We start from the raw sequence: 23,765 nt of genomic DNA on the forward strand, positions 1-23,765 counted from the left end.
ATTTACCTCCAACTCTCTTTGCAGAACACCCAATCCCTGTTCCCTGCATCTCCCTCCTGCATAATCTGTTTTTCTTTTTCTCCTTGTAGCTGGAAATCAGCTCATAGACAATATGTGGGCTATATATATTTTTTTTTAATAATTACAGTCTTGTTCGCGAGAACTCGGGTCTGACGCACGCGGGTTCTCGCGTTATTTCCTTATCACTTCTCGCACGTGTTTTGTTGTGAAACGTAGTTTGCGGACCAGACAGAGCTGTCGGCGATTCTTCCTATTGTGAAGTCATGCAGTGTGTAACCTCCTGTCGCCGATCCATCGTGCAATGTGAACACAGCAGCAACTGAATGCTACCCCAGATAGCCACGCAGTGTGAAAACAACGGCGATCCGACGAGTTTGAAAATTGTGCAGTGTGAACTCGGCATAGAAGTCAGAATTTCTAAAAAAAAAATTGCTACAATTTTGTGCAAACGAACCTACATTTTGAAATTCAAATCTTTAGTGGCAAATTCAAACTTAGTGGCACATTTTTCAGCCTGAATTTTGCCACCTAAACGCTGAGACCTGAATTTACAATTCAGATTCCACAACTAAACAATAAGATTGAATTTCAAAGGTGATTTCACACAAAATAGTGACTAATATGCAAAGCTCCCTCTAATTTTCTTTCTTGTTGAGCAAAAACTGTCTCTCTTGTGTGGACATTTCAGCCTGAGCAGAAACATTCTTTATACCAGACCTGTACATTGCACAAGTGTGTAACTTTTAACCTTAATGGACTATTTATATTTGATTTGACCCTTGATGCAACTAAATGATGCACATTTAAGGTTACTTGAGAAAAATTTTCTCATAATAAAATATAATATAATATAAACATTTTCAATAAATATCAAAAAACGAGAACATGTGAATTCTTTTACAGTTATCTAAACATCCCCATGCAGTAGAGTTTGCACACTACTACACCTGTGTGTAACTATAAATGTCTCTGCGTTTTGTTACCGTTCTGTGCCCATCATCCGCTATTTCCACCACTTAATCAAGCCACTCTACTTTAAAGCATGACTTTTTATTTCACACATCATTACGTTCACGTTGCTCTCGTGTTGAGCTATTTTGTCTGCAACCATTAAAGTATTCGACTCTACATTCTACAGCGACTCATTTGGCGCACATCATTCTCTTTCTATGAAACCTGTAAACCGCATTCACCGGTTCGAACTCTATAATGGCAGTTATTTTGCATTTACTAGAATTCAATCTAAAATCAAAAAAAAAGCTTTCCCAACTCATTTTTGCGTTTGTCCTGTGTGCGGCATATTTTTTCTTCTGCGCGGTCACTGCGTGCGCAGCTTAGAGGGAACATTGCTAAAATGTACGTTTCATGGCTAAAATCTTTAGCAACATCAAACTAATTATATAGCCCCCCCCCCAACCAAGAATTTAAGTCTGGTGAGACTTAATTGTGTATTTCCCAATTTTTCAGAACTGCATCAACAAGCATATATTTGTTCTTCAATCAACAGTATAACAATAAATAAACCCACAAACAAAGATAACTTGAGAGATACTGCACTCACTTTCTCCAGTCGCCTCTGCATATCCAGCCACCTCTTCATCAGTCTGCCATAGAGAACAAGACACATAAGAAAAGGAATTAAATTACTCTTAAAAAGCTCACAGATCAGTACAAGAACAGAAGACAATGATTTTATGATCAAATCCCATCCAGAGATCCTCTGAATAACATGACATCCAAACCAGCACAGGAACTGCACATCTGACCCTCAATGAGTTTTCACACCCGAGAATGCTTATTTTTTATTTAAATATTCAATCAAGCTGGAATTTATTATTTAAAAGTAGTTGAATAAAAAAAAAAAATCTCTGTATGTTTACTTTGATTTTCAATCTTCTCGAAACAAATGTTTTTCTCCAATACTTTTTGCAACCTCTGATCTGAATAAGATGTCCAGCAAAAAATTCAAAATAAAATTGGCTTACATCATTAAAGATCTGGCAGTATATTTAACCATGGACATGGGGTACTTCTTATTCCTGTGGATCCCTTTAAATCTATACTGTGCGTGCTAAAAAGCTTTTTTTATTTAGTTTCATCTGATCACAGAAGCCGGTCCCATTTGAAGTGCCAGTAGTGTCTGGCAACTGAATGTCCTGGAGTTTGTTTTGGGTTGAGAGCAAAGGATTTTTTTTCTTGAAACCCTCCCGAACAAGGTTTTCTGATCATTAAGACTGAGCTAATTTCTTCAATTCTCCAGCTGTGATCCTTGGAGAGTCTTTGGCCACTCAAACTATCAGGCAGATTTCTAACATCTCCAGTTGACTGGAACTAGTTTTTAATACTTTGCTATTTTCTATTTTGTGAAGCTCAACAATCTTTTACTGCACATCAGAACTACATTCTGTAGTTTTACTCATTGTGATGGATGATTAAAGAAATTTTGTTGCACAAAGCCCTGCTGATTTAAAGCCATATCGCACGGAGGGTCTTAAAAACCCTTTTGTGTGCGGAACTACATTCTTCCGCCACAGATTGAAATCTTCCTTCCACCTTCTGTCACCCTGTTTTTAGATTTTTTAATTATTGCTTTTGAATTGTGTCGCTTTCAAAATAACGCACCTCCCCAACCAGTTTCTCATTACTGCAATGCAATGCATTTTCTTTTATTAAATTCAGCACAAAGTAAACAAATACTACAAGTCGTATACTTAAAATTGTGCATAATGAATGTACATAATTTAAATAAGATACTATAATGTTTTTCTGAATTTAAGTAAATAATTAATTTTGAGTAGGTTGCTGAGAATTGAAGGCCCATTAAAAGCATTTAATTATTGTGAGAGCAATGTCAAAAAATGTAATAGTCTTGAAAATAGGCTTCATGTTTTTGATGCAAAATTAAAAAAGATTACAAATGTATTTTTTTCTTTAGATTTTAGGGTGAAAATATGACACTTCTTGGCAGTAATTTTAGGAGTTTCACTGAGCTAATTAAAACAAAAGCTGTGAGGTTCCTTGCATTTGAACAAACACACCGCAGAAAACTGGGAACTTGACAGTTTGTGTGGTGATTGCTGTGATTAAAAGAGTTCTGAGCTGTTTAACAGAAAAACCTTAGGCAGTAACTTGCCACTTTTTTAGCATTAGAGATGAGATGAAAAAGCGAGTGTGTGAGTGTGTGTGTGTGTGTGGGAGGAGTGCAGGGCGCCGCTGATGAGCGTGTTTGTGATGTGGGCAGGCCAGCCGGTCTGATGACTCACTGGCAGAAAGAGAGAGAGAGAAACGATACACAGATCCACAAGCCTAGAGCAAACAAGCTCTAACTTGGACCTCTCAGGCCACAAATCCTAGCCATAGCCACTGAGTAAACGACAGTCCCAATATTACCATTAGTGCTTGATCACTATGGGTTTTTTTTCAATGATTGTTAATTTTTTTTTATATTTGGACCCTCCAGTCTTAAATATGGCCTACATGCAAATCACATCAGAAGAGAGCTTTTTAATGTTGGTTTCTTTTCATGAACCATCATAACCATAAAATCCTGATATATCACCATATATTAGTTTTTTTTTTTTTTTTTACCTAATTGCAGCATATAAAGCCAGATTTTGACTGCTGTTTACCATTTACCTTTTCAACCGCTACACTGGCAGTAACTAGAACACACGATGAAGCTGATTGGCTAGAAGGCTATTTCTACTACAAATGCTTCTTCACGGGAGTACTGCCAGCTATATTCCATATTCTATGGAATTTAATACTGTATACTATGGTAAAAATGGGATTACTATGATATATAAAAATATATGGCACTACTATGGTACATGTCCAAAAAATTTATTACCACATGGAAATTTCCAGAAAAAAAAGTATTACATTTACATTTAGCAGACACTTTAACCACTTAACCAAAGTGAATTCCAAAGGAGGATCAAAGAGTCAATATTCGTATTTATAATTATTTTGCATTGAAGACCTTTGAGTGCAATTTCTTCCATTGCATGTTTTTGCTCTTACTCTATTACTTTTCTCTCTCTCTGACCATGGAGGATATTTTCTCATGAATATCAGTCTGCCTCTCATTCATTAGCTGTGCAGACTGAACAGCAGCGAAGGTCGTGCTGTGGATGTTTGCCTTGTTTTTGTGTGTGGAGGAGCCGTGGGCGCTGCAAGAAGTGCTGTATGCATGATTTCAGCAGACTCCCCTGTCTCATAACGCAGCACAAGCTGCTGGATGAGACGCTTGTCCTCTTGTGTCTCATCTACATTGCCTTCCGTAATTGTTGGTAAAAAAATCTCATAGTTTTAAATGAGCAAAAATAAACCCATAAAAAAAACTACTGTCAGGGGACTATGGTAAAGTGATGGTAACAGATACCATATGTCTAATATATAGTATGCTACTAAATGAATAATGTATTAAATATACTTTGGAATATAATACCATATACTATAGCATTTTCATGGTACTCAAATGCACTTCAAAGAATACTAAGGTGCAGGAAAAAAAAATGGCACTACCATTGTACATGTCCAAAAACATGACATTGTGAATGTCCAATAATAATATTACCATGGTGAATATGGTACTACCTCTAAAAAACTCTAACTATGTCTAAAAACATGGTTAAAACATAATACAAGTCCAAATACATGGGAATAGCAAGCTACATGTCCAATAACATGGAATTTAGAATGCTGTATGTCCAAAAACATGGAACTTACATGCTACATGTCAAAAAACATGTAGTATGCAACATGGCCAAAGACATGGTTCCAACATGCTACATGTCCAAAAATGGAACTAACATGTTACACAGCATTACCGAATGACAACAAACATAACCTGCACATTAAACAGTGCAAACATCCATAACACAAACCTCTACCATTATTATGTAAATAAGTTTAACCACTGATATAACAGATGGGAGAAGATTAAAGGAAAATCCGGTGGCTCTTGGGGCTTTTTGCTGGCATAGTTTCCCTTCTTTGAGGGCAGAGTCACTTCAAATTAATAATAAGTTGTTCTGACTGATCACTCGTATCCTATGATGAAACATTTCTATCCTAATGAAAGTGCCCTTGTGAAAAAAAGTGCTTGTATTTAATGTGCATCTTGTAGTGTACTTAGTAATTTAAAAAAAAAAACTACTTTAAGATGAAATAAAAGGTCACTTAAGTGTACATGATTTAAATACACTTTAAGTATACTTTTAAAATGTGCACGTTGCAATGATGTCAAATTAAAAGTTTGTGTAACTGCACATATATTTTAATACATGACATATTTGTCAGTACATTCTGAACTTTAACCTCATTTAAAAGGCAATGGGATTGTGAAATTACATATAAAGATGAATTTAAGTGCTACTTAAATGGATCAATGTGTTAGACATTGCCAGTGTTGGGGGTAACGCATTACAAGTAACTCAAGTTACGTAATCAGATTACTTTTTTAAAAGTAATTAGTAAAGTAGCACATTACTTTTAAATTTACAATGGAATATTTGAGTTACTTCCTATACTATAAGTACTTTATATTTCCATTTATTCACTGACACTTCTCCTGTCCCTAAGAAATTCGGAGTGAGGTAGAGGCACTTCCTTCAGCCTGAGGCTTATTAATTTAACTTTTGGTGTGAAAGGGCCTTTACAGTTTTGTTTATTAAAAACAAATTAAGACCAGCCCAGGAGACAAAAAATAATGCAAAAGTAACAAAATGCATTACTTTCCATAGTAACGCAATTTTTTATGGAGTAACACAATACTGCAGTCCACCTCAATCATCAAAACCATCCCGGGCAGAGTTCCAGAGACTTGTAGAATCAATGGGCACATGGTGACCCAAGAACTCAATTGGCAAGACATTTTATTTTCCTTTAATTTATCATCCGTCTGTATGTCAGTAGAATGTTATGGGTTGCTAAAAACATGAAGGTATAGAACAAGAATGAGGTCATAAATATTTTGTCTTGTACTAAAGCTTTTCTGCAGTGTAGATGGATGTTTTAATCCAAGTGGTTGGCAAACAGAACCAAGCCAGTATGGCTTGAGCCAAGATCCTGCTAAACACAATCGCACAATGAGCTGAAGACTGCTTTGAGATCTGTTCTCATCTACAGAAGTGTTTTTCCCTGTGTGATGCTGACGGCACGGAGAGTTCGCTGTCAGCAGCACCACTGATGGACACAGATGAAAGGGTCACGGTGGGAATGTGGTTTGATCCACAGCCATAAACACTCCTCACACCATCCTCCACGAGGACAGCCATGATTTTAACCAAATATAATAGAGAAAGCATTACAGCATCTCAATGGAAATGCACAGAGAAGCAACAGATTCAGGAATTTAGTTTGACAGACACGTAGCAACAGGGAGGGTCTAATTGGTTGGCCGCTTTCATGTAACCCTGACGTATCTGTTGGTAGATAGTGAGAACCCTCTGAATAGAAGATAACACATGGCTCTCTGTTTTGTGTGTGTGCGCGCGGTTGGAGATGAGGACGAGGTGAAAGGAAAAAGCAAGTGAAGAGAACAAGACACTCCCAAAAAGAGAGCAAAAGCAATCCGAACAATCCATGGCAGGAGCACTGATGGTTCCTTATAGTTAAGCTTATTTTGAACTGTGCATGAATCTATGAAGCTGAATATAGAGTTATGATCTTATTTATATATAGAATTAGAGACGGAATTAACTCTAGAATTCTCTTGTGAGGCATCTATATAGAGAACACACAAAAAAGTAATTTTGAAAAGAGTTGGTAACAAACATTGTTATCTTTGACTAATTGTATTGACATTAAAAAAACACTGAGGCATTTTATATACATATTTTGTGTATGTTCTATAAAAGAAACTAAGTCATGCAGGTTTGGAACATCATGAGGGTAAATGATGACAGGATTTTAATTTTGGGGTGAATTATCCATTTAAGAGTTTATTTTCTACAAGGTCAAAATGAAGCCAAATATCCATATTTCCAGAAACACCCATGATGTATATTTTATATAGTAAAGGGGCATTCTGGACCGTCATATGTAACTGTAAGGTGATTAAGTTTGCGGTTAAACTTGACATGCATTGTAAGTGCAATACTTGTAACATGTTGATTTTGACCCCTTTTACATTTCCAGTGTTACCGTACGTATTTAAGGCTGTCTAGAGTCTATCGGTGTTATTTCAGTATCACTGAGATTATATATATATATATAACTCTTTTGAATTGGAATCCAGAGTCCGCATGCATTACATCACATAAGATCAAAGAATGTGTATGCACTGTATTGAGCTCTATATGAGATAATGCAATACTAAAAGAACCTCTCTTTACAAGCTCTTTCAGAGACAGTATCTGAGTGGGGATTATGTATGTATACCATTATGTACTCTATAGCACATTCTTCCTGACCTTGAGAAAAGAGATGATCTAAAACAATCCCTAAATACACACATCGCGTTATAGAGCCGTCTCATTATATCTGTATCATACACACTCAATGACTCAGAAACATTGATTAAGCATCCATATTGAAGGTCAGCGGCTATGTACCAGTTATTAATGCAATAATGAGTTTGTGCTATTGAAATAACCCAACAAATATACAGGGCATTCTTCTGTGGCTTTTCTTTAAAAGACTATTCCAAAAATAGTTCAAATAGCATACTGATAATGAATGTCAAGGACTTTGGCTTAAGCTTCATCCAGACAAAAGCTAATGCAGGAGAAAGAGTCATTCATAATGACCGTCCGCTAATGCAGGACTGTCACTCAGCAAGCATTTCCATTAAACACAGCATCTCGCACTCACTCAGTCTGCCTGCCTATAACAGCCCTTCAGCAGTTTCATCTGAGCCTAATCTGAGATTCCAATGTTTTCATAATCAAATAAAGGGGTGAGACAGATGGGACATTTTCTGACACGCTAATGATGCTCTAAATGCTATTTTGATTTCACAATAACAGCCGCATTAAACTAGCGTGTTTTACTGGATTAAGAATTCGTAGTACACTGTAAAAAGGATTTCAGTCTTTCTACTTCACGTTTAATTCAATGTGTTACTCTTTGTAATTATTTGTAAGATATTTACTAGCAATTTCGGAGTGAAAATTGTAAATCCTACACTGAAAAAAAAAGCGTTGTAGAAACAATTTTAACTCCGAAATGGCTAGTAAGTTCATAATTAATTGCAAAGAAATAGCAAGTAACACGTTAAATGAAATTTTACATTTTTAAAGTAGAAAGACAATTTTTGTATTGTCGTTTTCTTGTATTTTTTTTGTAAAATGTACTCCATTAGTCTTCATAAATTCTTCAAAAAATCGTGTACACCAATTTTTAAGTGCAACCAACAAAGAAAGAAGTGCTCAACCCAAGGCCAGTGTGTGGATTTAGAAAAAAAAGGACATTTTCATACCTGTTCATCAAATTTGATGGGAACATCTGCCAGGCTGCTGCTGTCTGCTAACAGACTGAGGTCGAGCTCACTGGGTCCTACAGAGAAAAGCAAAAGATACAATCAAGCTGTAAGAAAAGACGTTGGGAAAAAAAAAAAAAAAAAAAAAGCATATATTGACGTCTGTGATTCAAAGAGAAAAAATACAGCAAAGCCTTGTGTGAAAATAAAGACAGTCTTGGTCATCCAAACTACTGTCCGTCATTGAAATGAAGTGCTGCTGTACACTGACGGTTCTTTATTGTTCTGTACCAGTAATTGCAGAAGGAACCCTGGTGTAACGGGGCTGACGAGACGTGAGAATCCATATGCAAAGCTTTATTTGGAGAAGACAGGGACATGGTCATAAGACAGGCAGGGTAAACAGTGGCAACCAGGAATATGGCGGGCAAGACACAAGAATAATCCTAGGGCTAGCGTGGGTCGACGATAGGCAGACAGAGGCAAGGCTAAAGGGAGAAGTCCAGGAAAACAGGCGAAGATCAAAACCGAAGGAGACAGACAAGGCAAAACTAAGCTAAGACTAAGGCTAAGGTCGAAACAGACAAGGCAAGGCAAAACTAGGCTAAGGCTGAAACCGAAGGAGACAGACAAGGCAAGGCAAAACTAGGCTAAGGCTAAGAAACGGCTTAGGGTTCTGTAGAGTAGCTATCGCTAGGAGAGTGATAAATCGCTAGACAATACTCGGCAGAGGGAAGGAAACAGAGTGAGTGTTAAATAGTGAGGGAGTGATATGAAACAGCTGGGTGCAATCAATGTAAACAGCTGTGTGCAATTCGTGCTGAGTGCAATCAGTACAATAAATGATGGGATATGTAGTCCGGAGAGATGTGCAACAGTGTGTAGTGCGAGAGTCAATGAAATTGGAAGTTCATGGACCGGATTCGTGACAGTACAAGAGTGAAAACATGAATTAAAAATGAACAATAGTATATTTATTAACATTAACCTAAATTAATAAATGCTGTAAATAATTCTTATTAGTTTTGTTAGTTCACTTTTTCTTTAAAGAAAAACTTTTAACACTTTAGTGACCAATTCTAGTTGCTTATTAGCATTATTAACATATTGACTGTTTATTAGTATTGTAATGCACTTATTCCGCATGACCGTATTCTACATCCCTAATCCTACCCAATACCTAAACTTAACAACTAACTTACTAACTATTAAGACAGTAGACCACCACGGCGGAGCAGAGGACCACCACGGCAGAGGCCCACCAGAACCAGACAGTAGACCACCACGGCGGAGAGCAGAGGACCACCACGGCAGAGCAGAGGGGACCGAAGATCCCCACGGCGGAGCAGAAGACCACCGGAGCCAGACAGTAGACCACCATGGCGGGGCAGAGAACCACCACGGCAGAGCAGAGGACTCTTTAAGGTTTCCTCCTCAAAAGGTACCCTAAACGCTAACTCACAGAACTGAGTGACGTATTCCTCAATAGGTGAACTCCCCTGTCGTAAATCGAACAGCCGGTCGATTGGGTCCGTACTTGGCCAAAGTCCCTTAGGCTAAGGGCTCTGTAGAGTAGCTATCGCTAGGAGAGTGATAATCGCTAGACAATACTCGGCAAAGGGAAGGAAACAGAGTGAGTGTTAAATAGTGAGGGAGTGATATGAAACAGCTGGGTGCAATCAGTGTAAACAGCTGTGTGCAATCCGTGCTGAGTGCAATCAGTGCAATGAATGATGGGATATGTAGTCCGGAGAGATGTGCAACAGTGTGTAGTGCGAGAGTCAATGAAATTGAAAGTTCATGGACCGGATTCGTGACACCTGGAGTCCTTTCAGTAGCGTAGGCAACAATCACAAAGGTTTCTGTGTCACAAAGATTTCCCATGTGTTCATTAGTCATTCATCTGTGGCACGAGTACATGTTTCCTGAGCAAAGGAATAGATATTGAAACTGCTATACTGAACTGGCTGCTGTCTACACAGTTACTTAGAAGTTTTTTACACAGTTACTTAGAAGTCGAGACGGTCATATTTGCAATGATTCTCTTGATGGGATGTTTTTATTTTATTAACTGACAACCCTTTTTTGTGGCCGGTACTTAGTAAAGAAAAGCCTATAGCTTAGAAAATCACACTGAAACACATGTGGCTTTACATAACAGTGTTTGGACACACAATTTCAGCTATTTCAGTTTCAGTTCAACATTCTACTTCAAAATTTCACTTTTAATTCAATGTTTTCCTTGCTGTTTCTTTGTAATTCTGAAATTTACTGGCAATTTCTGAGTCAAATTGTTTGTACACCATTTTTTTCCACCACTGTGTATAAACGTCATTCATTACATAGGAAAATATACAAAGGAAATGTCTAAAGAAAAAAATTTATTTTTGATAAAAAGCGTTTTAAAACTTGAAATACTATTTGGACACTTTCTGCTTGTCAGACCTTAGTGGATCATGTTCATATTTCATGTGATTAAGAATACCTGTGGTTATTCTGGAAGAAAACCTGTGTGAAATGGAAGAAAACTGACTTTAAACATCCACTAAAAATCACCTTGAAAACAATTGGTTAAAATGAATTGGAAAAATGGCTCTGCGAAAATACACATCCATAAACATCACTGTAACGCACAGCCTCGAGTGACTCACTGGTTTTACACAACAGAACTGAGAGCATTATGATCAAACACACCCAGGTTCAATAAAGTTATATATTTATATCAAATAATCCTTACATACATTTGTTTTCCTCCATGTGATATAGCTCATTAGCTGAACTGTAGGCTGTGTGCAGTTGCCAAGCAATACATTGACTCTACTTCTAGATTTGGGATCAGTAAGCATAACATCTCAATTGGACTTAACAACTGGGAGACTATAAATTGAAGGGGAAAAAAGCATCAGATACTAAAACATCAATATACAACAGTCCTTGATAATTTTAAGAAAAACAGCATTTTCCAAGATAAATGTTTTTCAATATGTTATTAGAGACTTGTTACTTGGAAATATAGCCTGTAATATATTTAGCAAATTTGAAGTATCTTAAATAAAACTTGAAAAGATGCTTCTACTGATAGTGTGATAAAATCTACATCACAAAATGTTGATTATTTATTCAAGAGCATAGAAGTTTTTAGGAAGGTTAAAAATGGAAACGGAATTTGTTATTCCCATTGGCTTCATTTTTTTTTTAGTTCCAAAACTGATTATGTCCAAGTGTTTTCAACCTTTCACTGAGATTTTAATGAGTTTTTTCTTTTTTATTAAAATCGATGGACATTTGTCCATTTTTAAATAGCATAACAGATCTGGATAATAATATGTATGATATTTCGCTGAATAAATAGCAGCTGTCCAGAGGAAAATAGGTCTCAACTGCAAGAAATATTTCTTAGAAATTCTGACAGATCAGTGATTTTGACATGAAGCCTTTGTCACAGGGATCTAGGGCTGGGCGATATAGCAAAAAAAAATTATCAACGATATAATGTTTCATATCATTCGGTAACGATAATTATTGAAAATTTTTAAATAGAAAAAATGTTTAAATTTAACCACTGTATTTTAAAATTAAAAACATTTATTGAGACATCAATAAACAATCATTGTGTTAACAATCAAACACAAAATAAAAATTAAATATCTAATTTCTAATGTTTTATATGCAGATTAAATAGGTCTTAAGGAAACTTTTGTCTTCTCTCCCGAGGCCACAGAATGGCGCAATGAGCAAAATAATGCAGCGCATTTAAATTGTCAACGCAAGGAAGTAACTCTATAAAAAACCGTGCATTACGTCTAAATTAACTCATAAAAATCAAATATAATTTCGTAATTTGCATAAACAATTATGAACAAAACAGCATCATGTAAATAAATATGCATTGCTTATTTGTGACGTGTTTTCTAAAAGTTTAAACTGTTTTAATTTTGCATGGCTTTCTATACATCTCTTGTGTGAGACGTGAGTGCAACAGTCATATTTGTCCGCCTAAAAAATGCGCTGAATATGCGTTCTGTGTGAATGGCTTGGTCAAGATCAAGATCTTCTCCGCATTGAGCTTCAATATTTCTCTAATATTTTGAATGAATAACGCAGCAGCGGCGCGTCTCGTGGGCTAGACTAACAAAACATTCAAATGAAACAACGTCACTTACATCACTCACCGCATCTCGTGTGCCACTGATGACGCTCCCTGATGCACACCTAACATTCAAATGCAAATGTCTGTTTTAAATTCGACTAATATTCATTCTTTTTTCACAATCTCCTCATCACAGACAGCAACAGCACTCATTTCAGCATGTGTTCGTGTTTGTGTGTGCTGTCTGCGTCACTCATAGCACATGCCAATATCGTGCGCTATATCGAACAATTTTTTCTATCGTTACCGAAGAAGGTGTACCGTCGATAAATATCGATACCGTTTTATCGCCCAGGCCTGACCTCGGTCATGTGGTAAAAATGTATCCATGAAAGCATCTGTTATGAGTTGTGATTCAGCTCAGCGCTGCAATACCACAGGCTGGAAGAGGCTGATGCCTTTTGACACCAGTCTCCTCTATAATAGATGCTACGCTGTAGCATCCCCTGACACCACCAGTCCCTGTCCTCCAGTGCTAAACCAAAAGTGACAGCATCTTCTCTTACAGAAAGACTGTCCTTTTTCATACTGTTTTCCCTCCGTGAAGTCATCTGAACGAGTCTTATGGGAAGAGCAGCTGTCTGACGAACTGTTCCTCGTACTATGAAGGAGATGTGGTGGGATTATGTATTAAGGCAGAGACTTTGCACCTGAGACCACAGGAAGTAATGGAACATTTCTTGCCACAGTAGGATTGTGAGTCACAGAAATCTATTTGTTGATGCAGACGTGGCATTATTGGAGGAGCATTTGAGGAATCGTGCGAGTGGGCGGCAGGGTCAGTCCTGTGATGCAGTACCTTTTGAACTCTGCCACCGCTAATAAATGAACATGCCTGAAGTATTTCTATAAAAGGGCAACAGACTTACAGAAATATGCTCTGGTTCTTCTCAGCCACTATTATGGCAAAACTTGAAGATAAGAAAAACATCTCATTGAGGGACTGTGAGTTAGTTTACATGAGAGCATAAACTATAGATAACTAATGATTTGATAACTTATTTAGCAAGAAACGCTGCTGATGTCATTTCCTGCATAATTATGGTACTACTGAACTGTTTGTTGTTTTGTTGCTGTTGGTTATACAGTAAGTCTATTTCAAAGATTACCAGAAAGCAAAATGATATTGATGACACAGGAAAAAACAATAAATTGATTATGATTCATATGAATAATATTAGGAATACTGCATTTAAAAAAAAGGAAATTTCTTCAAATATTTTAGTATTACTTATGTGATATCATTGTATTTATTAATATTTTGAATTAGCTTTTATTTTTATATTTTCATTTTATTTTAATTATAGTTTAAGATTTAGTCATTTTGTTATGTGATTTTATTGCTATTGCTATGCTATTGCATTTATTATTATTTTTTTATATTTCTATATAGCTTTAACTTATTTTTATTTCAGTTTTAGATTAGTAATTTTAGTACTTCAACTTAAAATTGATTTCAGTTAGTTGCCAAAGCAACATTTTTTTAGGTTTCAGGTTTGTTTTTCATGTAATACTTTTTTTTTATTTAATTGTATTTTTAAAAAATGTTTTCGTTAACAATAACGCTAGGTTTTTTTTTTTTTTAAAGAAAAATGTATGCTTATATTCAGCTTTTATTCAAAATGTCAGTAAAGATATTTGTACTATTGCAAAATGTTTTTATTTAAAATAAATGCTGTTCAATCTTTCTGTTCACACTTCATTAAGTGGCACAACTATTTTCAACTAATAAAAAGCCTCGGTGAACATGGTGAAGAAACTTTCGAAGGGTAGTGCATCAATGTTTGTATCCAATCCAGTATATTAAGTGAACACAATTATGCACCAGAAAGCTTGAGTTATAGAGCAATAATGGCCAAATGCACAGCGTGGCATATATGAGGGAAGGTTTGATTTGAAGCATTAAAAATGGATTACCACTACAGTTCTTTTATTAATTTCACAGTTCGATGAGAGTAATAGAAGACAATCCATAGAACAGTGGGTTTTCAAATCACTGTCCAGCGACTTTTATAAAAAAGAGGCCTCAGATCAGTCAGCATGAAATGGATAATGACACTAGAATCATTAGCAGCGGGGTTAACATGATGGGGGATGGAGGTGTAATTAACCTCTGCCCGATTTGATGGGCAAACACCACAGACTCGGTCCACAGAGCCAATGGCTAAAGCTTGACCGAGCCTCATCAGCCTTTGATGCAATAAAATTAGAAGTTGCCCTGGTTTCCTACTGAATCCCACAAGCACAATGGCATGTAATTAACAACACTGCCACTGTATTTATGCACTGTCATTGTAATGTGGTAAATGTATGGCAAATTGTTGCCTTCACCAAAATGGACAGTATAAGATTATCTTTTTTATGGGCATAGATGTGTCAAAATATTGGACATATGCTACTGTTGAATTGTTTGGGGTCAGTAAGAATTTTATTTATTTATTTTTTTTTAAGAAGATGAAGAAATTATTTATTATATTCAGAAAGAATGCAATTAATCATTTAAAAGTGACAGTAAATTAAAATATTTTTGGAAAAAAATTGTTAATAATAAAAAAAAAAGTTATTTGAGCACCAAATCAGCATATTATGTTACGTCCACATTAATCCGGATAAATTTGAAAAGGCATTTTTCTCTGCTTTTAGGATTTCATCCACATTGAGGTACTGTTTTTGTCCAGTGAAAACTGAGCCTTTTGAAGCTTTCCCAAGTGGATACATTTAAAAACGGCATTTTCATGTTGTAGTGTGTGCTGTGAAAATGGAGGTATTCAAAAACTATGATGACAGAGGTACTCAGCAACAATGTTTAGTCATGTGACACAGATTTTACCATATATATATGGCTGTACCAACATTGTTGTTCCTGCTATTCACTTTAATAATGTTACTAAAGATACATTTTACTTTGTACGATCATCATATTTTAATCCTTCTAAGATGACAGAATATGTATTCGCAATTGCTGTCCTGTGGCAAAATATGATGACAGTTGCATTTTAGACCAAATATGGAATAATGATTTATAATGGGACCTGGACCTACCAGTGCTGGATGATTGTGAATAAAAAAAATTATTGTGCCAGAAGAATAGTGTGAGAACTTGTGGATGGCAATCGTTACAGATGGTTTAGAAATTAAAACACTGTTTTTAAATATATCTGGATTAATATGGATGTAGCCTTAGAATGAAGGATCATGTGACACTGAAGACTGGAGTAATGGCTGTTGGAAATTCAGCTTTCTCATCATAGGAATGAAATACATTTTAAAATATATTAAAATAGAAAACCGTTCTATTAAATTCTAATAACATTTCAAAATATTACTATTTTTACTGCATTTTTGATCAAATAAATGCAGTCTTGATATTCTTTCAAAAACATGAAAAAATCTTACAAACTTTTGAATAATAGTGTATTGGACAAAACATACAATAAAAATATACAATAAAACTAGTTTAACACAATAAAATAACTTTAAAGCGCAAATTTTGTCTTTGAAGTTATTTTATTGTTTGAATTAAGGGTTTGGCATGTTCATCTTTTTGGTCACGATTAAATGGAGGTAGATTCAAACAACCAGGGCACATTCATCTGCATCCAGTCAGGAACTGCTTCTGCTCAACATCCTTCTCCATCTCACAGCTCATCTAACACAGACCTTCATTGTTGGTAACCACACACATACTGTAGTTGATAGAACAGTAAATCTCCCAGAAGGTGGTAGGACAGGTAGGATCATGACTGGTTCAGAGTAGAGGTCTGAACGGGCTTTAAACTGAAGCCCGAACCCGACCCGTACCCGAGATCTTCTGACCCGACCCGACCTGAGCGGCACAGTTAAATTTAGAGCCATTTTTTTCCACAACGAATACCCAATTAAAAAAAAATGCTGTATTTCACGATTGCATGCAATGGTCAGTAAACAAATACATGTAAAGAAACAGAATCATTAAGGCTTGGCCAGTTCACAAGGCAAAAGAAAAAACACTTACCAGTTATGAAAGTTTATGAACATCAGGTGCAGCAGTCACATAAATTCTGCCGAGTTTTTGAATGGTTGTATACGACAAGACGATAATTCTTCCATCGCGCAAATTATCGTCTTTTTCGTCAGTTAAGGCTTGTTAGCATTTGGCCTGCTTCAAATCAGACACAGAGATGCAGTGCGGTAAGATTGTATTTATTTGAATGAATTAATTATATAATTTATTTGAATTAGCGAGAGAGAGAGAGAGAGAGAGAGAGAGAGGGATGAAAGTTGCATGTGTGAACCTGCGTCTGCTCGCCTCTCTCTACAAGCAATGAGGCTTAGTTACTTCAAAAACAATGATTTTACCCCCTCATTGCAGAGAAATATAAAATTGCGAGTCAGTAGCCTGTCGAAGCTATTTTACTAATAAAAGTTAGCAAAAAGCGTAGCCTATATAGTTTTTGTTTAGCTATAAACCCGAGCCCGACCTGAATCCGAAGCTATTCATTAAACATTAACCCGAACCCGACCCGAAAGTATTTCGGGACCCGTCGGGCTCGGGTCGGGTAGCTGACTTCTAGTTCAGAGGTGTTCAGGTGCTCTTATCTCTGACTGCGTTGTCAGACACTAACTCAGGTTTGACAAGCTTTGCATGTGTTTGTGTAAGCCAGTGTTTCCCAACCTTTTTTTAGTCGCGGCACCCTTTGGAAATTTTAACAAACTTGTGACACCCTACAAAATTAATTTTGTCACAATATTTGAATTTCTAACTTCGATATGATAATTTGGAAAGTATAGATATTTGGTACAACAGGGAAGAACTGCAGAATATAATGTCATACATGGATATTTTTAATATTATTAAAACATTTTTTCCATCAATGGTGGCAATCAGTAGGCTAATTTCTATTGAAGAGACCAATTTATATGACAGATTTGAATGTAGGCTTTTATACATATGTAAACATTATTTCATTACCATTATAACTAGCTATCTCACAAATTTTTGCTCACTCAGCGTTTTTTTCTTTTACAGTGGGGTAATTTTGGTGTTTGAATTGAATAAAAAAAGTAAGCAGTCAGTAATAAAATAAGAACAAATAAAGAAATTAATAATGATAGCACAAATAAAAAATAATGACAGGCCTTCGAATTAAATAAACTGCTTTTTAGTTTTTCAGGTAGGTCTAACAGTAGGGTTAAGATATTTAAATTATTATTATTTTTTTTTACCAGTTATCCAAATAATGTTTAGTCCTAGAAAGCTATTATTATCAGAACATGTGAGCATAACTTAGCGGTAAACAGATCAATGAATGAGAGGGCAGCGTTACCAGAGTTACCCATATTGCCGCGGCACCCCGGTTGGGAAACACTGGTGTAAGCAGTGAACTTATAAGTAGAAAGTACGTGAATCTGCTCAAATTTGATTGGGCAGATCGTGGATTACAGGTTTTTGCATCCCATCTGTGCCATTATTATTATATATACAGTATATATATCCTATATATCCTATTTACACATGCAGTCTGATGTTTTTCAGCATCTTACATCATGAATGCGACAGTTTTAAAAGTAGTTCAACTTTGAAAATCACTGCTGTGTCACATGGTCCATGTTTACACTACAGTCCAAAATTACTCCTAAGTTGCATCCTTTTATAAAGATGGTAATCAGCTACATTGTTTTGATAGTATTACATTTTTTAGATTTGGAATATATTTCAGTATGGTATTGCTGTAGAAATGTACCAAATTGCTGTTTTATTCAGTTTTTTTTTTCAGTTTTGTATTAGGTTTTGAACTTGGGTTTAACAGTTTTGAAAAGAGTTATGTAAGCATGTGTAAACTGGCCTGTAGGTACATAGAGTTTTGGTGGTGGTTGTGTCTAAGTGAGAAAAAAATGTAGTCATTGAATGTAACTTGTGCCAAAGCAATGGAAAATCATCCACAGTTTCACCCACATAGACTGCTGTTGTGCTCACTGTATGAAGAGTTTTGAAAAAGTGGCCTGCGTATTGACAAATAGGTCCTAGCAAAAAAAAAAAAGTGTTATGTTAAATTGACAGTTCTAAACAATTTTTAATTTCTGTCTAACTGTTCAATCTCAAATCTGAAACCACATAAAGCTCCTTAAAATGCTCTCCAATTTGACATTTTTACTCAATATTAATGCAAAAATGTAAATAGATCAACCAACAAACAAATAATAATAATTGTGTCCTTTAGGACCAATTTAATAATCATTTATAACATGTATTTACAATTTATTAATAAATTAGGGTTATCATTTCTTCATTAATTTCTATGTCATTCAAAGTATACTGTTAAAAATTGTTTTTACAAAAATTTTTTATTTAATGATAAAATCATGCAAATATTTGTTTTGGTTGTGCATAAATGTGTTTTATATGTTATTACTGTATGAATTCAAATGGACTGTGTTATCTAAGCTATAGCAGATACAGAAATATAATATCAACTGCTCTTTCCAGTGTAAGACAAGCAGGGCCCTGACACTCACATGAATAAATCAGCAAGTGCAAGTGAAGGATAAAAGCTTAATAAAACACTCACAAACTGGCTTTCCCTGACACCCCAACTCCATTTGGGCCAATTCATTCAAGTTCTTCATGTCCTTTGGGTGATCTCAGCCACACCAGGCAGCACTAGGGAAAGCTTCACCTCAATGTGGCAGTCCTCAAGGTTACAGATCCCAGAGAGACTGACACCAGCATTAATGGCTGCACTATTACACAGACCTTTCTCATCCCTCGACCTCCTTATTCATGCTCTAATCTCTCGCTCTGCAGCGCAACCAGTGCTTGTAAATAATCATCAGGGACAACCAACGCAGACATGACAGCACAACGCATGGAGACCCACGGATGTCTACGTTGAGCTCATATGGGAAACTTTTTTGCAGTGACTTAAGTGAAAAAACCTTTGTATGAAGATTAAATTCGCACTGGATGCTTTGGTGTCATTTGGTAATTACACTGTAACTACACTGTAAGTGCACATATTGTCAAATAAAATACAACCAATAAATTGTAATGCTGTCTGGATGCTACAATGCCTTGTATTTAATGTACTTAATGTATACATGTATCCTAGCTAATGTTTTTCCTAGTATTATAAATTTCCTGGCAAAGGCTAAAGAATATTCTAAAGAAAATTTGATTCAACAAATGTATAAAATTAAAAAAAAAAGAAAAAAAAAAGACCTTGTCCACTTTTAGGAGTAGGCTACACTAGCAAATAGATGGCTTAAAATATAACAAATATGAACTAAAAGTTTCATTTTGATTTCATAAGATCTTGAAGTGCACAAGAGGCAAAGTCAATGTTGATTTTATGATGGACCTTACAAAGTAATGAAGTAGTAATTCCACATCTTTACCTGCCACAGGTTCTTTGGTGGGGTACATTTTGTTGTCGACTGTCATGCTGATGTCACAGAAGACTTCCTCTTCATCTCGATCTGCATCAAGCTGTATAAACAAGAGAACACTTGTGTCAGGCTTCACGATGCCATAGAAGAACCCTTTTGTCTAAATGGTTCCATAAAGAACCTTTAACATCTGAAGAACCTTTCTGTTTCACAAATGGTTCTTTGTGGCGAAATAAGGTTCTTCAGATTATAAAAAGGTAAGAAAGAGATGGTTCTTTAAAGAACCTTTGACTGAATGGTTCTTTGTGGAACCAAAAATGGTTCTTCTATGGCATCGCTTGAAGAACCTTTTGAAGCACCTTTATTTTTAAGAGTGTACATGGGGGAAAAAAACAGTTTGGCCCTAAATACATTTTACTATATCAAATATTGTTCTGTTTCGATTCATTTTAAATGTGCTTTTGATTTTAATAAGTAATAATAAAGATGTTTTAATATATATTATGTTCAATGTCCTGTCAGCACATCTGTGCATGAGTGGCCTTCGCCATGTTCACCTGAATACTTAATCAAGGAATGAGGGTTTATGAGGACTGCTGGTAAAGAATAAGAGTTGAAGTTGTATTCAAATGTCTGTTTAGTGTTGTCTGTGCTGTTATTGTTCCTTCTAACTAAACATTGCTCATACTCAATATTTCACCCGTACTGAACAATCGGGAACGGAATTCAATAAAAGATGTCCATCCTATTGAAAAACGTAAATATTAAACATGGAAAAAATCTGGTTAAAGATTGGTTGAAGACTGCAGTTGAAAACGTTCATCTAATACATCTAAAACATATATAAATAAATCAATTTTGTGCAGCCACTTATCATATATATATACAGTCGTGGTCAGAATTATTGGCACCCTTGGAACATATGATCAAAGAAGGCTGTGAAAATAAATCTGCATTGTTAATCATTTTGATCTTTTATTAAAAAAAATTCACATAAATCTAACCTTTCATTGGAGAATAAGAATTTTAAATGGGGGGAAATATCATTATGACATAAATGTTTTTCTCTAATACACATTGGATACAATTAACATCACCCTTTTATTCAATGCTTTTTGAAACCTCCATTTGGCATAGTAACAGCTCTGAGTTTTCTCCTATAATGCCTGATGAGGTTAGAGAGCACCTGACAAGAGATCAAAACACATCTATTTTTATCTATCTCTTTCTATTTTTAGATGAACGGTCTGAAATGTAGCATCATTTAGTTTTCTACCTTGCAAAAGTACTGTGACTCTGTAGTATGTTAGTGATTATTACTATATTTAAATACCATGGTATTTATCTGGTACTTCAAGATATTTTTCAGCACTTAAGCGTTAGAACAAGCATTGCATTTTTTTCTTCATTCCTATGCATGCACTAGAAGTCAGATTGGAACAATTTTACTCTAATTTTGCATCATGAAATCTAAAATTGGGCCACAATTCTATTCAATCTAATCTGATTCCATTATTTTGTAATGATTTATTATTATTTCCAAAAATATGCTTAAGACATAAATCTAACTAGAGGCAACACAGTCACTATAACAAGATTGTCTTAAGAACAAGTTTGACTAACTAAGAGCTAACAAAAAGGTAATCAGTCATACTTTTCCGATTCAAATTAGACCAATCTACCTTCTTGTAATTGACTTAAATGACCAGTCTTGAAAAAAAGGACAACATCTATAGCATTCAATTATTAACACACTGAATTTTCATTATCATTTGTGCATTTTTTATATTGCAACAGTGTCAGAATTAACTCTCATTTAAAGGGGTCATATGACGTTGCTAAAAATAACATTATTTTGTGTATTTGGTGTAATGAAACGTGTTTATGCAGTTTAAGGTTAAAAAAACACATTATTTTCCACATACTGTACATTATTGTTGTTCCACAATGCCCCGCCTTTCTGAAACGTGTCGATTTTTACAAAGCTCATCGGTCTAAAAAAGTGAGGTATACGCTGATTGGCCAGCTATCTAGTGCGTTGTGATTGGCCGAAATGCCTCAAGCGTGTGACGGAAATGTTACGCCCCTCATATACTGTGATGCTGTGTCTCCCGGCACGATGAGACAAAACCAATAAAACCCATTACAAACGAGGCATTTGTTGCATCCAGTGGGGCAGCCTGGTCTCATGTTTATACAATCTACACTGCTCAAACTCACGTTTGAATCATCAGTGGCAAATTCTTTAAATATAAAAAATGTACTTACAGGCTGTGAGTCAGAAGCGCCAGACTGTCCTTGCAAAGTTTGAACTGCCCCACTTTATAGAACAGCCTTTGAGCACAGACCCATTGTAGGCTACTCTGCAGGTTCAGGAAACAGTCCTCCATAAAATGCGTCACACAGCGTCAGGTCGGTGGGTTTGTGGCAACCACATGTGACGACCCCGGGCTGGACTCCGCTTCGTCCACGGTGAAAGCCGATCCAGCGATCCACAGCGTGAAGTTGATGTATTTCCTCAGCGACCAGCACGGATCAGCTCTAGGCATGACGAAGCGGATATCGTCCTCTTTTGGAAGACCAAACAAAGTAGCTTCGCTTTCACAACGAAACACACAGCATCTCCACAACATGGCGGCGGCGGCAACAATACTACAGCGAGAATCAAAGTTACGCCTTCTTTCTTTGTGTGAACATTTGGGTGGCGTTATGCAAATCTTCCCACACAGTGACGTAGAGGTGTTTTAGGAGGGCGTGGACAAGTCTTAACTTTTATAAAGAATATTTCTTTGGATTTGAGACTTTAGTCTTTGCAATTTTACAGATCTTCTTTATGGTGCATAAAAAAGAGCTTGGAAAAATGTAAATCGCATCATATGACCCCTTTAAGCTGTTCTTAGGTTCCTACCCAACTCTCCAGATATTCATTATTCTTCTTGGATGGGTTTTGCATTCAACCCTGCATAGTGTGCAGCTCAACAAAACAAATGATATATCTTTGATATAGGTCAGCCTAATGGTGATTGTAGCCATTCTCTTGTTTGGTTTCTTAGTAAAAAAAGACATAAATGGCTAAATGCAATTGAAACACATGTGTCAACAATGCTTAGTGAGAGAGAAATCCCATTTCAGAGTGCTAAAGCAGTGCAGGGTATTCATTTTCTAAGGTCTGCCTGTGGGGGTTCCTTGCAACAGTGTCAAATACATCTCTTGAGGTCTGAGCTTAATATTTCAGAATCAGAATCAGAATGAGTTTTTATTGCAATTTTATTATTTTATTGGAATTTGTTTTCATGACAGAAGCTCCACAGTGTAACAGAATGACAGTGACAGAACAAAAACACAGATAATAAAAAATAGAAAAATAGAACAAGTAACTAAGGAATAAAAATATACAAATCGACAATTGTATGTACAGGTATATAACAATAGACAGTTGTATGTACAGGTATATTATGTGCAAATTGAAATGTAGACTGAGTATGAGTGTTAGATAAATAAGGGTATGAGTGAATAAATAGTGTGTGTTCCACAGTTATTGTCAAGTGTTCATGAGATGGATGGCCTGAGGGAAAAAACTGTTCCTGTGTCTGGTCGTTCTGGTGCTCAGAGCTCTGGAGCGTCGACCAGATGGCAACAGTTCAAAGAGGGAGTGAGCACACAGATTAAAATTTATTGTGATGAATATTAAAATTTATAGTACTGTATTTTTATATGATTTATAATTAAATATAATAATTACAATTTATAAAAAACATTTGGTAACACTTTATTTGAAGGGGTGTGCATAAGACTGACATGACA

General features: G+C 35.9%; 1 protein-coding gene across 1 annotated transcript in view; it reads right to left on the reverse strand.

Annotated features, from left to right (window-relative positions):
* LOC107558183 (adenylate kinase isoenzyme 1-like) overlaps nt 1-20,071 on the reverse strand; it is a 38,711-nt gene extending 18,640 nt beyond the window's left edge. The window contains exons 1-3 of the mRNA XM_016241803.1: nt 19,971-20,071; nt 8,447-8,523; nt 1,583-1,625 (exon numbers count right to left, since the gene is read on the reverse strand). Of these exons, the coding sequence (XP_016097289.1) occupies nt 1,583-1,625; nt 8,447-8,523; nt 19,971-20,016 (166 nt within the window). The 5' untranslated portion in view covers nt 20,017-20,071. The remainder of the gene's footprint in view (nt 1-1,582; nt 1,626-8,446; nt 8,524-19,970) is intronic.
* Between the last annotated feature and the right edge of the window lie 3,694 nt (nt 20,072-23,765).

Source organism: Sinocyclocheilus grahami, unplaced genomic scaffold (assembly GCF_001515645.1).
Source record: "Sinocyclocheilus grahami isolate Dianchi unplaced genomic scaffold, SAMN03320097.WGS_v1.1 scaffold634.1, whole genome shotgun sequence".
Taxonomy (NCBI): domain Eukaryota; kingdom Metazoa; phylum Chordata; class Actinopteri; order Cypriniformes; family Cyprinidae; genus Sinocyclocheilus; species Sinocyclocheilus grahami.